The sequence below is a fragment of the Phyllostomus discolor genome, chromosome 2 (assembly GCF_004126475.2).
Source record: "Phyllostomus discolor isolate MPI-MPIP mPhyDis1 chromosome 2, mPhyDis1.pri.v3, whole genome shotgun sequence".
In the NCBI taxonomy this organism is placed as follows: Eukaryota; Metazoa; Chordata; class Mammalia; order Chiroptera; family Phyllostomidae; genus Phyllostomus; species Phyllostomus discolor.
The window spans coordinates 184131321-184146415 of NC_040904.2; the positions used below are offsets into that span (position 1 = coordinate 184131321).

Sequence of the window (15095 nt, forward strand, 5' to 3'; positions counted from 1 at the left end):
TAACAAACTCTCCTGTGAGGCTGGGAGTCTCTCCCTGTGCTTCGGCCCCCACAGGTGTTTTCAATCAGTGGTTTGAGGCTTTATCTCCTCTTGTTGGAGACCTGGGTTGTGTGGTTGGTCCCACTCCCCCATTTCACCTGGTTTATCTGCAAACACCCAGTCCAGCAGCTTCCACCTTGCTGTGAGTTCTCTCTGCCCAGCTTCCCATCTCCACCCCTCCTGCTGGTCTGGATGAATGTTTCTTCTTTAACTCCTTGGTTGTTGGACTTGCATGCAGTTAGATGTTCTGTCAGTCCTGGTCGTTTCTTGTTTTTAAGTTGCTGTTGTCCTTTTGGTTGCGCGAGAAGGCACAGTGTGTCTACCTATGCCTCCATCTTGGCCGGATCAGATCCTAAGCTTTTTTGAAAGGCATATTCAATGGAGACCATTTTGCCTGCATAGCTGATGCTATCTGAAATTTTCTAGTTGACCAGAGGGTGCTCAGGGCCCATTTTAATAGTAATTGTCACTCTTGAAACTGCATTCTTACAAGGTCAGTGATTTTTGTTCACATAGGAAACAGCTCCTATCTTGGGTAAGGTTACCTTGGCAATATGGCTATTATAATACTAAAATATCCAGATTGCTTCTTTGATGGAAGAATAGAGGATTTTGGAATATTGTGAATGAAGTCATTGGGTTCAGTCTTTGCTAAAGCCAAAGTCTTTGGCTTTATTCTGTGCCAGGGTCAGTTTGTGCCATAGGCACTTGTTTCACAAACAGGTGGAAAAAGTAATTTCTCTGAAAGGGATACCAGTTCTAGGAGGGGCTTTTAAGGATGCTGAGAAGGCCTGGTATCCACAATAAAACTCCCCTTTCATTGGCCAATGTATTTACCACTCTCCTTTTACTTAAGGCCTTGAACCTCAAGAACCTCTTTTTCATAACCAAATAAAGACAAAACAAGTGCAGAGCTCTGCAAGAGGACAAGGAGCAGCTCTTTTGGCCTAGTGGGTCAAGAAAGATGAACAGAGGTGACCTTTTAATTATGTCGTGAGAGGCAGTAAAGGGAAGGTCGTGGAAAAGTGTCTCAGTCTATTAAGGACTCAGGGGTATGCCACTTCTGTGTACAATGTCTTACACTGATACAGGCAGGAAAACGGCGGAGGTCGGATCCTTTCAGCCCCAAGGACAAAGTTAGAAAGGCATGCTGGATATTTAATAACAGGTATAAGACTTCATGTTCATCAGAGAGTAGTCAAGACTTGCAATTTAACTGGATTCAACAAACACTTATTGAGTACCTAAAGTGGTAGATTTGGCGAGTTTTTTTTTTTTTTGGCCTTAGCAAAATTTATGATCAAGACACTTCAAGACACTGCAGGTGTTAAGTGGTTTTAAGTCACAAATACTTAGATAATATATATTACTTCCATCTTGAGAAAAAAGTATTTAAGCATTGCTCTATTAATTTCTAAGTTTACTGTCTACTTTTTTGGTTGACCTTAAGTCCATTTCTAGTTATGATAACATTTGTGCAACTTGGAAATGAAAGATGTGATGACCTATTTGTAAAAAAGAAAATCGCAAATAAGGCTGATTGTAAAAAAAGGTGGGTTATTGTAGAATGCTAAATTTAATTTTTAGTTTCCTAATGATATATTTGACTACTGTTATGGGCTTAATTCTCCAAAATTCTTATGTTGAAGGGCCAACCCCCAGTGTGATGGTATCGGAGGTGGAACCTTTGGGAGGTGATTAGGTTTAGCTGAGGGCATAAAAGTAGGGCCACCCGTGATGGGATTAGTGTCCTTATAAGAGGAAGAGAGAACAGAGGCTTTCTCTCTACCTTGTGAGGACCCAGTGAGAAGGCAAGCAAGAGAAAGGGTCCTTGGCAGGACCCGAATATGCCAGCACCTTGATTTTGGACTTCCTAGCATCCAGAACTGTTGTGTAAACCACACCCATTCCATGGAATTCTGTTGTAGCAGCCAGAGCTAAGACAACCACCAGTTAATAGAAAAGTACCCTTTTATTGAGAGATAAGCCAAGTATATTTACAATATTGAATTGTTAGATCATATAGTCTGAGTGGGACATTTTTTTAAAGCAGCAGTATTCTACGAATTACAACTTATGAAGGGAAAAGAAAAACATTCCAAATAGGTTTCTGTTACAGAAAATACATTTGAACAATGCCAGAAATACTTAAGGCTAAGTAGAATTTGACCTTTTTTCCTCCTTCTTTACAGCAATAATCAAAGTACTTTTTTTTTTCACTGAAACAGGTTAATTTTGGAAAGAAACAGTGTGTTTTAGAAAAACTAAAATATGGAGGATTAGTATGTTTCAGAATAGAGCCTCCTCAATGGTTCTGAATACGAAAACATACAAAGCTGCCTGCAGTCCCAAACTCATATCTGAGATTAACCAGACTCATTTCAAACCCAAAACGGCTCCAGCCTCTCAATCTTATGAGCAAAACCTTCACATGCTTCTGTCTGAGGATGCTTTCTGAAATAAGATTGTTGAAAAGGAGATCTCGTAGAAATTCATGTCCACAAAGGAGTAAATAGTAACACATATTCCTTACATTAACAGATACTGTTCTTGTTAAAAAAGGTAGAATTGTCTAGCCTTTGTAAATAATATGGGTCAGTCAAAAATATGTATAACAAGTTCTATGGGCAACTTGTGTAAGTCAATCCCCCAAATATGTATGTATTTGACACTCTCCAAATGAGGATATTACTTTTTGAAGAACATTAGACACAATACTAGGTCTCTTATTATCCCATGAACTATTGAGGTAGGAGTCTTATTTTGTCAATACCACCTATTTTTCACAGATTATTTCTTAAACCATATGCCAGTACCAAAAAGACGGTAATCCACAAGACTGAACCATTAGATAGTATACTAAGTCTTTCCTTCTTTAAACAAGCAAGGTTGGGAGTTCTCTGTGCATCAAGAAATTTAAAAGTAACATAGACTGGAATACATTTTGTAGTCCTGTTTGTACGTAAAAACTACAAATTTCAACTATGATTTTGTGTTAAAAAGCTTTGCAACTGTTAAAAAAAATAGTGCAATCACTTTAGTGGTAAAACAGTCCTATGGCTGTTGAAATATGTTCCTATATCTACCACAAAAGTTGCCATGGTGGAAAACTACTGAAGAAACAAAGTTTTTTACTGCCTGACAAGCAGCAAGACTAGAAAAGAATGCATCATTTTTTTAGTGTCATATTTTTAAGAAACTATAACCAGTTTAATTAGAGTACAATAACCTCAGCATGTGAACTCAGACATTTTCTCCATGTCTCAAGATGAAGAGTGATCGTATGAAGCATACATATTCATTTTTATGCTATGAAAAAACAAAAAAATGGGACACTCAGCTCACATGAATAGCCCTTAAAAATAGCTGTAAGTTTAACCTTTTAACATGTCACATCTTAAAGTAAACATTACCAATTGTTAGTTATTTTAGCTTGTAAAAAACATAATAAACCACCGCTAATTATTTTTTAAATAGAAGAAAAAAAACACTACATCATGACATGGAAAATCCATTTGGTTTGCATCAATTATATCTTAAATAAAAGACTACTCAATAAGACAAGCTATGTAACAGACTACTTCATGGTCAAGAATGATTTTGTTAAATGCCTACATGTAATGAAAGGTACAGATGCAGTCTTAGACTCATAAGGGTATTTCCAGAACCTGTTGCTGACCAAAGATGTGCTTAGTCAAGCTATAATTTAGAAACTAAAAGCTAGTAAAGAATGATCTTTGCATATTCCAACAGAGAATATCTACTTCAGATTTTCAGCTGGCTTTAAAATATTAAGATTCAGAAGAATCACAAAGTTTTATTTTCACCATATGTTTACCAAAAAAAAGTGATTCATACATCAAAACTGGTTTTTCCTTGGTTTTAATACATTAAAATAACATAATCATGTAACCCAATCATGTAACCCAGTGTAACTCATGCATCACTTTTGGGGACACAGTACCACTGGAAATATTTCTTCAATTGCAGTGGACATTTCTAAAAAGCAAATGCCTATGGGTGGGTGCTCCTGAACCTTTAAAATAAAAAAGAGAGCCAGGCACCACAGCTCTCTAAGGATGGCTGTGTTTTGCACATTGTGGAAAGAGTTTCAATATGCATCGTAACAGATTTCATCTCCTTCAGTTTGCTTGCTGACTCCTTAGGTCAAGAGTTTCAAACGCACTGTAACAGACTTCACCTCCTTCAGTTTTCTTGCTGACTTCTTAGATCACCTGATTAAGAAGCCTGTTTTCATTGCTTCTTTGTTAACTGTTGTTGGTACTTTGTAGATAGACATTTTAAACTTCTGTAAAGAACATTACAAGCTATTTCATGTAATTTAATTTTGTGCTGAATATTCTTCAAAGGATTTTATAAATAATACAATATTTTAAATGAGTCTTCAGTTCACTGTTGTTATACCATATTGTTGCTTTCTCCAACTTTATCTACAAACTGCAAGAAGAAAAACAGATAATTAAAAAGAAAGCCTTCAGCATTATAAAATATTACATCAACATTTTAAATGTTGATTTAACCTAGCTTTATAAGAGTTGTGGAAATTTAAGGTATGACTGACAATGATTAATCCAGTACTACTCACCACCGTCTTCTGACACACACAAGTGCATAAAAAATTTTTTTCTAAAAGTTGTTTTTGCATGACATGTTCTACATATGACTTTAAAGATGCAACATGAGAAATGTAACACAATGAATGAAAAAACTGGATTAAATGAGGTTAACACTGATAGCATAACAAAAATTAATAAAATAAAAAGCTGAAATGTCACAGCCATTCATTCATTAATGAACCCAATAAGATATTTCAACTGACCATGACTGTGGATCTCTTCTGGGCCTATGTAGTCTTTGAACAAACAGATTTAACTCCATTAAGTTCAATAATTAACAACAGCTATTGACTAAAAATACTTTAAACGTGTATCTGGACTATAGACAAAGTGACAATGTTATTAAAAACAGATGTAATGATGCAAGCATAAAACCTTTATAATTACTGAATATAGGTTTTCACATATTAATTAAGTGGTTATTTACTTTGGTTACTTCACCCCAAATATAAAGCAATTGGGCTTTCACCAGCATTCCAAATGGGAGATGCAAGCAAATACTTAAACAATAAAATAATAGTGGAGATACTACAAGTTAAGTAACCAACATGGTTATAATACCATCAAAATCTGGCCATCTTTCTGGCTCTTTCATTTCATTATCCACATTTTTACTTAAGCATTATTATAATGAAGTAATAATAATAGGAAACATAATGGGTATCCATTTATACAAATGTTGAACACTTAAATTAAGGAAATGAATAATGATTATAATTCTGTAACTAGAAGTTTCAGTAAATTCAAACACCATTCTAAGAATAAACAACATTGACTACTATCTGAGTTTGGAGATTAATGCCAATAAAATGAGGATATACCCCTGTAAGTCTACGTTCCAACATCTTTTCTTTAAATTTCATATTATGGCAAACAGGTGACTGGCACACTAAAACTAAAGGTTGCTCTGAAAGCACTCATGGACTCATTAGAATTTTCAGGTGACTTGAGGTGGTGAGAAAGCACATTTTCTCTCTAAAGGTAACTTCTAATATGTAGATTGCCTGGGCTGTAAGATTCTGACTCTATAATTGACTTGAGGATAAAACTAAGATCAGGCTTATAGTGGTACCTTCAGTTCTGTGAGAATTTGATAGATGCTATGGACTGTTATCTCTAGAAGCATCTACCAAAGTCTGTAAACAACTTTAGGCCCACACTGGAGGAACAGATTTGCCAAGACCACTCAAATCACACAGAGAGCTGAGAACAGAATTTCATGATCCAACTTTCAGTATCATATTGCTTCATTTCACTGTCTTATTGCACCTCGTTTGCTGAGACAGTCTAAGAAAGAAAATATTCATAAGAAATAATGACGTCATTTTTACACTATTGCTTCTGAAATTAGAGATCATATAAAAGTTACCTGAAAAGTACGTTGAACTCTCAAAGTGAAAGGTAGCATAGCATATCAATCCGAATTGTATTAAAAAATAGAGAACAGTATTAAAAATGAATACAGTGTAACAAAATTTCAGGTTTTATAGATTTACCAATGGTTATTATCTTTGGTATTCATGGTAACCATGTTCTATGTGATGCAACCATTTATATCGTAATAAAAACATCAAGTAATCATGTCTCAATCACTCCAATTTCTAAAAGTAAAGGGCATCAAAGATTATTTTGATGGTTTAAAAATTATATTTCTATAATTTTACTGGATTACTTACTGATCTAATTCCAGGTAAATTCAAGAGGGATCCCAGGACTGGCACTCTTCTAATGAAGCCGATGACCACAGGAAAGAAGCCCCTAAAGAAGGAAAAAGTAGTTCTCTGTACTTGCACAGTCTCTACTACCCAAATCAATTGCTAACCAAGTAAAAAGGCATCTTTTAAAATTTTCAAAATTTGAGACTTCAAACTTCCTTTAACATTTCTTACCTTTCCCAGGATTTGATTCCTTCTTCAATTATGTTCCTATAAAGTTTTGCACACGTACCTATGATGGCATTACTACTATATCCTACTAATAACTTTATCTATTTTTGATACTAGAAACGAGTTCCCTAAGGCAGATTTGGCACTTAATTCATATTTATGTCTCCTGTAGGCAATATGGTATCTGGCAAACAGGTAAAGTATTGATATATACATTTCTTGGACAAATTATTAAACCGTTAGTCAAAGGTATTTTCTTGCATTGCATAGTATTGTTTATTCACTTGGTAACCTGCATTTGTAAAATGTTAACTTAAAATCTCTCATAGTGTATAAGGTAAAAAACTTTCTAATATGTAGAAGCACTAAAGAAACTGCTATCAAATGGCTATAACTATGCAGTATCAGGTTCTACATAGTAAAATGCTGGATTTATCTATGTAACTATCACTTTTAGTTGATCAAAATAGCAAACAAAGACAGTGTCTTTAAAGGCCAATAAAATGAATTTTATTCAATTGGAAATACTTTACAAGATAATTCATACCCTTACATAGGCAATTATCCACGTTATAAGCATTTTATAGTTGATTAAAATACCAAAAACTGAAATAAAAGATTCAGTATAAACAAAAATCCATTTAAGAAAAGTTAGTCTTCTTAACCATGCTGATGAAGCTATCTAGGTTTTTAAAAATAATTATTTGACATACTGTTTTATTGAAAAAGAAAAAATAAAACAACTGCCTTACCTGAACAACAGAAAGAATCCATAAATTTCGAAGATCATGCCTATCAAAGGCCAACCAATAAGGACTACAAATACGCCACCCAGGAAAAATCCTGTGGCTTTCATTTTATGTTTTTGGAAGAAGAATCTGAATGTTCTTTCTAAACCAATTACAAAAGCCAAGCCAGCCACAAATAAAACCTACAGAAGAAAAAAAAATGCAACATAGAAAAAGTAGGTAAGCACACTGCATAACTTTAAAAAGTAAGGTCAAAGCTAAATATAAAAAAAAGGAGCACATCTGGCTTTTAATGTGGGCAATCAGGCAGAAAAACTACAATGCACACCGAGAAGCAGAACCTAGGAGTGGGCTAAGCATGTGGTAATACTGTGCTATTCTCAATCCTCCTCAATCCTGATTAAATGGAGAAAAAGAGAAAGAAGGAATGATTAGACATTACCAACCAGCATCTGCATCAGCAGTGGTTTTCCCAGGGTTAGCTACGAGGAGACAGCTTTATTAAGCAGATGAATAGCATGGCAAAAGAGGGAAGCTGACCATAAATATGCCACCTGAAGGTACTCCCGGTTCTGCAAACTTCATTCTGGGCTATAGGAGCTCGTTTGGATTGGTGAAAACACTGACATGGCCAAGGTGATAGAAGAAAACACACAAAGCCAGGAAAAGGATTCTGGTTTTACTGATTCCAGAATATATGGTGGCAGCAGTGATAAAAATACGGCCATGTGCTCTCAAATATACATATATTTTGTATATTTTCAAATAGTGGGCAGGAAATGGTGATCTATTAGAAGCTTGTTTTTCTCCAAGTTTTATTCCCAGATCCTTGCCTTTCATTATTAACATTTTTTAGTGAAAGATATTTCACATCGGTTAAGCTTCATATTGATACCAATGCTGTTTATATTATTTATTAAACAGCAATTTTGAACAATTTTGTTATCCTTTTTATTAACCAATTTCCAAGTAAAAGTCCAATGATAATAGCCACTTAAAAGATATTTAATGGGGGCCACTTTATATTTAATGGGGGCCATCAAGTTGTCTAGTTTTATCCCTTATTTAGAGGCAGCCTTGATTTACTCTACTGTAAATCATATGTCAAACACTTAACATAGTCATGGAATTAGAAAATCTCATTAAGTGTTTACCTTTTGTTTAAAGGGAAAACTAAAGGGTTTCGTTCCTAATGCAAACAGAGAATGTAATAGAAATCTCTACATGAGTAGTAATGAATTATTTTCTCTAAATTTAATTGCAGGCAAGATTTCATTTGTAGCTAAAATTTTCCTATGAAGTTAGTTAAAATATATATTGAAAAACTCACATTTCCAATAGCCAGTAGTGCTTTGTCAAAAAAGAGAATCATTCCAAAGAACAGGAAAAACACTCCAAATCCTGTTAATCCCATTCCAATTTCTGCAATATAAGTTACACGGTTAAGGGTGGAAAACATTAAAGTGACATTAAAATCCCTGTAAACTAAGATAATTTTTCATTTTTTGTGTCACTGATACAAGGAAATAGGTCTCCCAAACTGTGTTACCATCAGTATTTAGTCAAGTGAAGAGAGCAAAGGGATTTAGACATTGAGCTTAATAAACTGGGGAGCATGAGCCTGCTTACTTACTTACCTGGCATGAGCCAGGAAACTACAGCTTCACACCCCAGGGGACCACAGCATTTCTCTGCCAAGGGGATTAACACTCCTCCCTGCTCTCCTTTGGTATCAGATAGTTGAAGGGCACAGTGGGTGGTGCTGGACCAAAGAGGCCTGTCAGTCTAACTAGAAGGTACAAACCTATGAAAATCAGGCAAAAACTTGGGAAGTTGATTGGTCATTTTGAAAAAGCACCTGGTCTGTCCCAATCCAGAGTTCCTGGTTATAATTCCAGAGGAACAAAGAAAATCTCTTTTTCTCACCCTATGACCCACACCTGCACAGCGCACTTGCCTGTTCTCTCCACAGCCATGTGGCCCCGCCAGCTGCATGGCCCATGAGTGTGCAGACTCCACACGGAGGCTCCAGGATGGAGCCTGAATGATCTCAGTGCAGCAATGGACAGCAGCTGAAAACACATGCTAAGCTAGCTGGTTGCTGGACTGGACCGCAGTAGGGAGCAGAAACTCTGGGCAATGGCCTTTATTCTGGCCCCACTGAAGACAAGACTGGACATTGTCCATGGTGAGACAGATGGAGATGGACACTGGGAAGTCAAGAGGTGAACCCCCTTAATTTTACATCATCAATGAAGTTTACCATGGAACCCCATCCTCCTGGGCAGGTCTCAGGAAATTCTTTTCCTTGTGACACTGCAAGAACTCCACTTGCACCGATAACAACTGCAAGTTAACTTTGTAATGACAGTCACTAAGATCTATAACAAATTAAATTAATATCAGCAAATTACCTTGGAATTTAAAATATAAACAGAAATTTCTAATTCTTATATGAGAAAGCATTCCTTACAAACATACCCATAACAGAGAAAGATAAATCAGGATTCTAAATTTTAGTTACGTATTTTTTCCCTTCCAAGAATCCCTCTGGCATCAGACATAAATATATGGGTTTACTTTTACTAATTAAATTATTTCCTATCAAATTCTATGACTATTATTTATACGAACAATATCGGCAGTTCCTTCTTTCCCCTCTAAAATAAATTCCCTCTATAACCCATTAGAAAGTGCTACTGCAGGTCAGCAGAATATACTTCAATACAGTGGCAACAGGAAATACTTTGAGAATCAGGTAGCGGTTTCTTCAAAAGTTAAGTTTCAAAAGTTAGGTATCACTTTTAACTTCTTGATGGCTTATCATGGATTTATCTTCTATAAATTTATCTAAACTATAAATCCATTTACATTTTTGAGAGGTGACTAGGGTTAGTCCTGAAGTCACCTCTCCAAAGTTTCAAAGAATACTTTTACCTAATATTATTACTATGAGTTTCTGCTCTTTCACTAAAAACAAAGAATTTTTTCTTTTTTTTTTTTTTAGATTTTATTTATTTATTTTTTAGAGAGGGAAGGGAGGTAGAGAGAGAGAGAGAGAAACATCAATGTGCGGTTGCTGGGGGCCGTGGCCTGAAACCCAGGCATGTGCCCTGACTGGGAATCGAACCTGCGACACTTTGGTTCGCAGCCCGCGCTCAATCCACTAAGCTACGCCAGCCAGAGAATTTTTTCGATGAATTCCTAGATGCCAGTAACTGTTCTAAGTACTGAGTATGTACAGAGTGCTGGGAGAAGTGTAAGCTTTGAAGTCTGTATATAAAATTAATACTTTTATTGCCTTTACATTCTCCAGGACTTATCTTTTCTAGTGTGAAGAATGTAACTTTCTAAGGTTACAGGTGTACTTTTCTGTTAATACTACAAAGCACAATCAAACCACCAAGTCACCTCCTTGATCATTTTAGTTTTGTTTTCAGGAAATTGTTACCAATTCGCATTTTACCCAGAAGTACCATCTGCATAAAATAATGAATCAGGGCAGAAAACATCGTATTTTTGGAAACACAATTTTAAATTCACTGTTAGTGATTTCTGATCTGTTAGTTAACTTTTTTGCCTCAGCCTCAGAAAGCTAAAATCTTGGTCACAGCTACTTAAAAAGTTTTGTTAAGCCACGTAAAATGTTTTGATGAGTTGAAAATTTATATCACATACCTTTTTCTAATTCCTCTACCTCCTCAATTTATAGTTAACTACTGCCTTCCATTTCAGCTACCTTTTTCTCCCAAAGTGGGTCTAAAATTCAGGTACTTGTCTATAAATACACTGGTAAGTGTATTCCACAGATACTATTTTCCATGAAAATTTGAGGGTGATACTTTCATGCTTAAATGCCTTAAAAGAATTTACCAAAATAACTGTTTAGGTGGCAGACATAATTTCGCAGAGGAAAATATGGACATAAGGGCAAGGAAAATCCCATTAAATAACTATTGAGTAATTAGGGTTTAACCACTGGCACCCGAGTTAAATGAGCATGACTGATTTTTATCTTTTCAAAAATTATACTAATGATTACATTAAAAACTTTGAGATGTTCAGAAAAGAAAATATATGGAAATATATCTGTATTGCCATATAATTGAGAATTTACCAGAATTGACCATTTCAAGGTACTTTACATATCTCATGTAACTTAAACCTCCCTAAACTACTGCAAGGTAGGGGGCATCATTACGTTATTTTAGAGATGCTGCAAACTGACGTTTAGAGGAACTGACTTAATTTGCCTAAAGTCACACTTCCATTCCCATAGAGCATTTGAACTCAGGTCTATTTGAATCCAAAGTCTGTATGCTTAACCATTTTGCCATACTGTTTCCCACAGGACTTCTGGGTTAAATTTGTTTGGTTAAATGAAACTCAAAGTTATTAGAATACACTGAACTTCTAGGGGAAGGGTCTTTAGTTGATTCAAGCTTAATATAATTAGTTTATTAATATAACTAAGTAGATGTTAGAAAAACTATTAAACATTGATTATAATGAAAAAGGGCAATGTCTAAATATGGTTTTACACTTAATGACATATTTATACAAATGTGTTGTAATTCCTTTAACAAATTGTGAGGTGAAATGTAGCACCAGCCCCACATTTGGGCAACAAGACTCAGAGATTTATAACTTACTCTTGACCACAAACTCTGCAAATATGCAAGTGGTGGTGATGGTGGTGAGGCGTGGGGGTGAGGGAGGACAGGTGGGGGTCCTATGGAGTCAGGCTGGGAATTCAAATCCAATATAAGACTCCACGGTATGAACAACTAACATGGAAACCAAAACATTCCTACTGCTTTATCCAGTGTAGTCAAGCAGATGTTTGTAACATCTTTCCCAAAACTGGCGCTAGCATGATGTTGCCAAGTATTCCCTAACGTGACGGGGTCAAAAGTCTCAAACTGGCCTCATTGTGCCTTTTTCTCATCTCCAGAATTCCCTTCTTCCCTTTGTTGGTGCATTCAGAAGCCTGTCCTCTCATCACCAGAAACGGACCCAGTAAAATAAATTTTTCTTCCTCTTGTGCAGTATCAAACCTTTGTCTCTCTTGCCATTGTGTGTAACAAACGATCTGATAAAAGGAATCTAATTAAATGAGTTTGTCTAAATCAAAAAGCTTACTGTAGAAATTTTGTAAGAAAAGACATGCTCAATCCACTGGCACTTACTTTAGCATTTTGGTATCTGATCTTAAATATTTTAAAGCAGCACTGTCTTTCTTTGTATACCTTTTTAAAAAATAGAAGATGTCAGAATAAAGAACTCAAGTGAGTATCAACTGAATTGAACTCAACTGTGTATTATGGCAGAATTTCAGGCTACGTGATATAATGAAGTAAAGATTTAGAGGCAGCAAGGGAACGGCCCATGCCGTCGCACTCAATAAATCTTGTGTTTTTGGGCGGGGGGGAGGGCTATTATAGACTTTCTTGAAACAGTCATGAATTGTTTTTTATTGTGCTGTGATCAGCATTTGGTCACCCTCTCCCAGAATCAGATTCCCTGAATAATCTTGGCAAGTCACTAGAATGATGGCCAATACCTGGAGTTAAATACACAAACACCATGTGAAGTCCAAAGAGCTTTTGGTTCATTAATCATTTTGTGTTCCAATCCACTGCCCTAATTAAAACACTTGGCAGAAGGGCAGCAAGGAGCATCATACATTTTCCCCATCAACTTAATGAAGAGGGGAGAAGGCTTCCCATTCTGCCCATACTCCAATCCAACTCTCTTGTTCTGGTTTTTGGAAGGATGGAAATGAGGAATTTGCCCCTGTAAGTCTTCAACATCAAAGAATGTACATGCATAGGATAAATAATTCATATTTATATCTAGGTAACAATCAGAAACTCAGATACATAGGAATAATAATTTACAGTTAGATAGGAAAACTATGCAGAGTTTAATACTTCAAGTAATTAGAGTTAAAAATAAATTCTAGCAATTTATGTATATAATCCTGTTAATTTCCTTGGGCAACCTAATTTTAATTTAATAGAGTACTGTTTCTCATAAAAAAATAGGCTCTGAGTATCTACAAAATTTCTCAAAAAATGCTTAATTCTCTAAAATACTACCTAGCGTTGGAACTACTTTTGCTGAGCAAGAACTTCATCATGCTTAGATAGATCCCAAAGTTTGTATCATCTTTTATATGCTGGTAGGTAGGGTACAGTAAAAAGAACAAAGGTTTTTAAGCCAGCAGAGCTGAGATCAAGTATTGTTTCTGTAACTTTACTTATGACCATACACTGAATTTGTTTTGAGCCTCCTTTATTTATAAAAGAGATATACTCCTCTCTACCTTACAGGGCTCTTAGAAGAATTGAGTGTAATGATTTATGTGAAAGCACATGGTAAACTGAAAGAAGATGCCATTATACAATTGCTAGTTTTTATTATAACAGTTAAAAAAAAGGACTACACTTAGATTTACTCTGTTCAGAACAGATGAGGCCAAATGACCAAAAAGGGCCAGGGCAGGTGGCCCCAAAGTGCAGACTCAGTCCAGTCTCAGGAAGGAGGAGCCTGAACGGGGTGGCTGTGTGTGTGCACCTCCTTAGAAGCTCTGTGAAGTTCAAGTCAGCCACGACTCAAATCCAAACCTTAAAACACCACTTTAAAATACAGCGCTATTTTCATTTCAATAGATTGTTTAATTCTCAAAATCTTGAAAACCCAAGTTAAGTGGACCAGAACAAGAAGTAAAAGGCGTGGCTGAAAATGCAAAATGAGATAAAAATATCTGGACCGTCAAAAGGTAAGTAGTACAGGGTTGGGCAGATACGTGAGGATAATTTAAGACTGGTAGAAAGGAATCCAAAAGTGGGAATGTTACAATGAAAGAAAAGTAAACATAGCAACGCCAACTTTAGAGAAAAGATAGGCCTAACAGAATTCTGAAGCAGGCAGAAAGAGATGCCAAAATAGTAAAACAGGTCACAAAGCACAATATAAAATACCAACAAAAGAAACCCTTTAACCAACACAAAGTGACTTTTTACTATTGTAGAAGCATTAGCTGGTAAAAAAGTGAAGTCATTTCAAGGGATTTTTGGAAGGTTGCATATTTTCAAAAAGAGCCTGCAATCGGTGACATTTAAAATACCGCTTCCCAGACAACCAGCCAGTAACTTGTAGGGGACCCCAAGTCAGTCTTGTCCACGAACATCCTCAAGAGTGGGCCGCTGTCGCCGCACATCAAACTTTCTCTGGTGGAAGTCCGCAGGAACAAAGCGCCCCTCTCACTGGAGGTGAGAAAGCGGTGCGACCGGGCACGAGACACACCCTCGGCGAGAGCACCCGGTCCCCAGCTCGGGCGTCTCCCTAGAAGGCACTGACTGTACTCCCAGCCCTCGCCCCCTCAAGGCAGCCCTCCAAGTTCCCAGAGCCCTAGCAGTTTCGCAGGCCGCCGCCGCCCCCAACGCGGAGCTTCATTCATTGACCCGCAAGTGGGGGTGGGGGGCGGCAGAGCGAGACCCAGCCCGAGCTAGGGGTGTGCGAGGCTCAAGGCGGGGACCGGGGGCAGGTTCTTACTCTGGGTGTCCGTTAAGGAGATCATGGCTGCAGTGGGGAGGACGGCGACGACGGCACCTCGAGGAACCCAGGATGCGAAGCAAAATCAGGAGTAATGAAGCCGGGAAACAGCCCAGGGAAAAGCCGCCACGTCTTCCGGAAACACGCAGACACCCTAGCCCCAGCTTCAAGACGGCTTTCTATTGGCTAAACCCGCTCCCAATATCCACCGATTATCCGTAGTC

At 36.9% G+C, this 15095-nt stretch overlaps 1 protein-coding gene across 1 annotated transcript; it reads right to left on the reverse strand.

Annotated features, from left to right (window-relative positions):
* Positions 1-1992: 1992 nt before the first annotated feature.
* On the reverse strand, positions 1993-15044 carry GOLT1B (golgi transport 1B). Its single transcript, XM_028532434.1, has 5 exons — positions 14872-15044; positions 8642-8733; positions 7315-7493; positions 6353-6434; positions 1993-4497 (listed from the first exon to the last, which is right to left on the reverse strand). Exons 1-5 carry the CDS (start codon positions 14894-14896, stop codon positions 4459-4461), a joined length of 417 nt encoding a protein of 138 aa, XP_028388235.1. The 5' UTR covers positions 14897-15044; the 3' UTR covers positions 1993-4458.
* Positions 15045-15095: the final 51 nt, after the last annotated feature.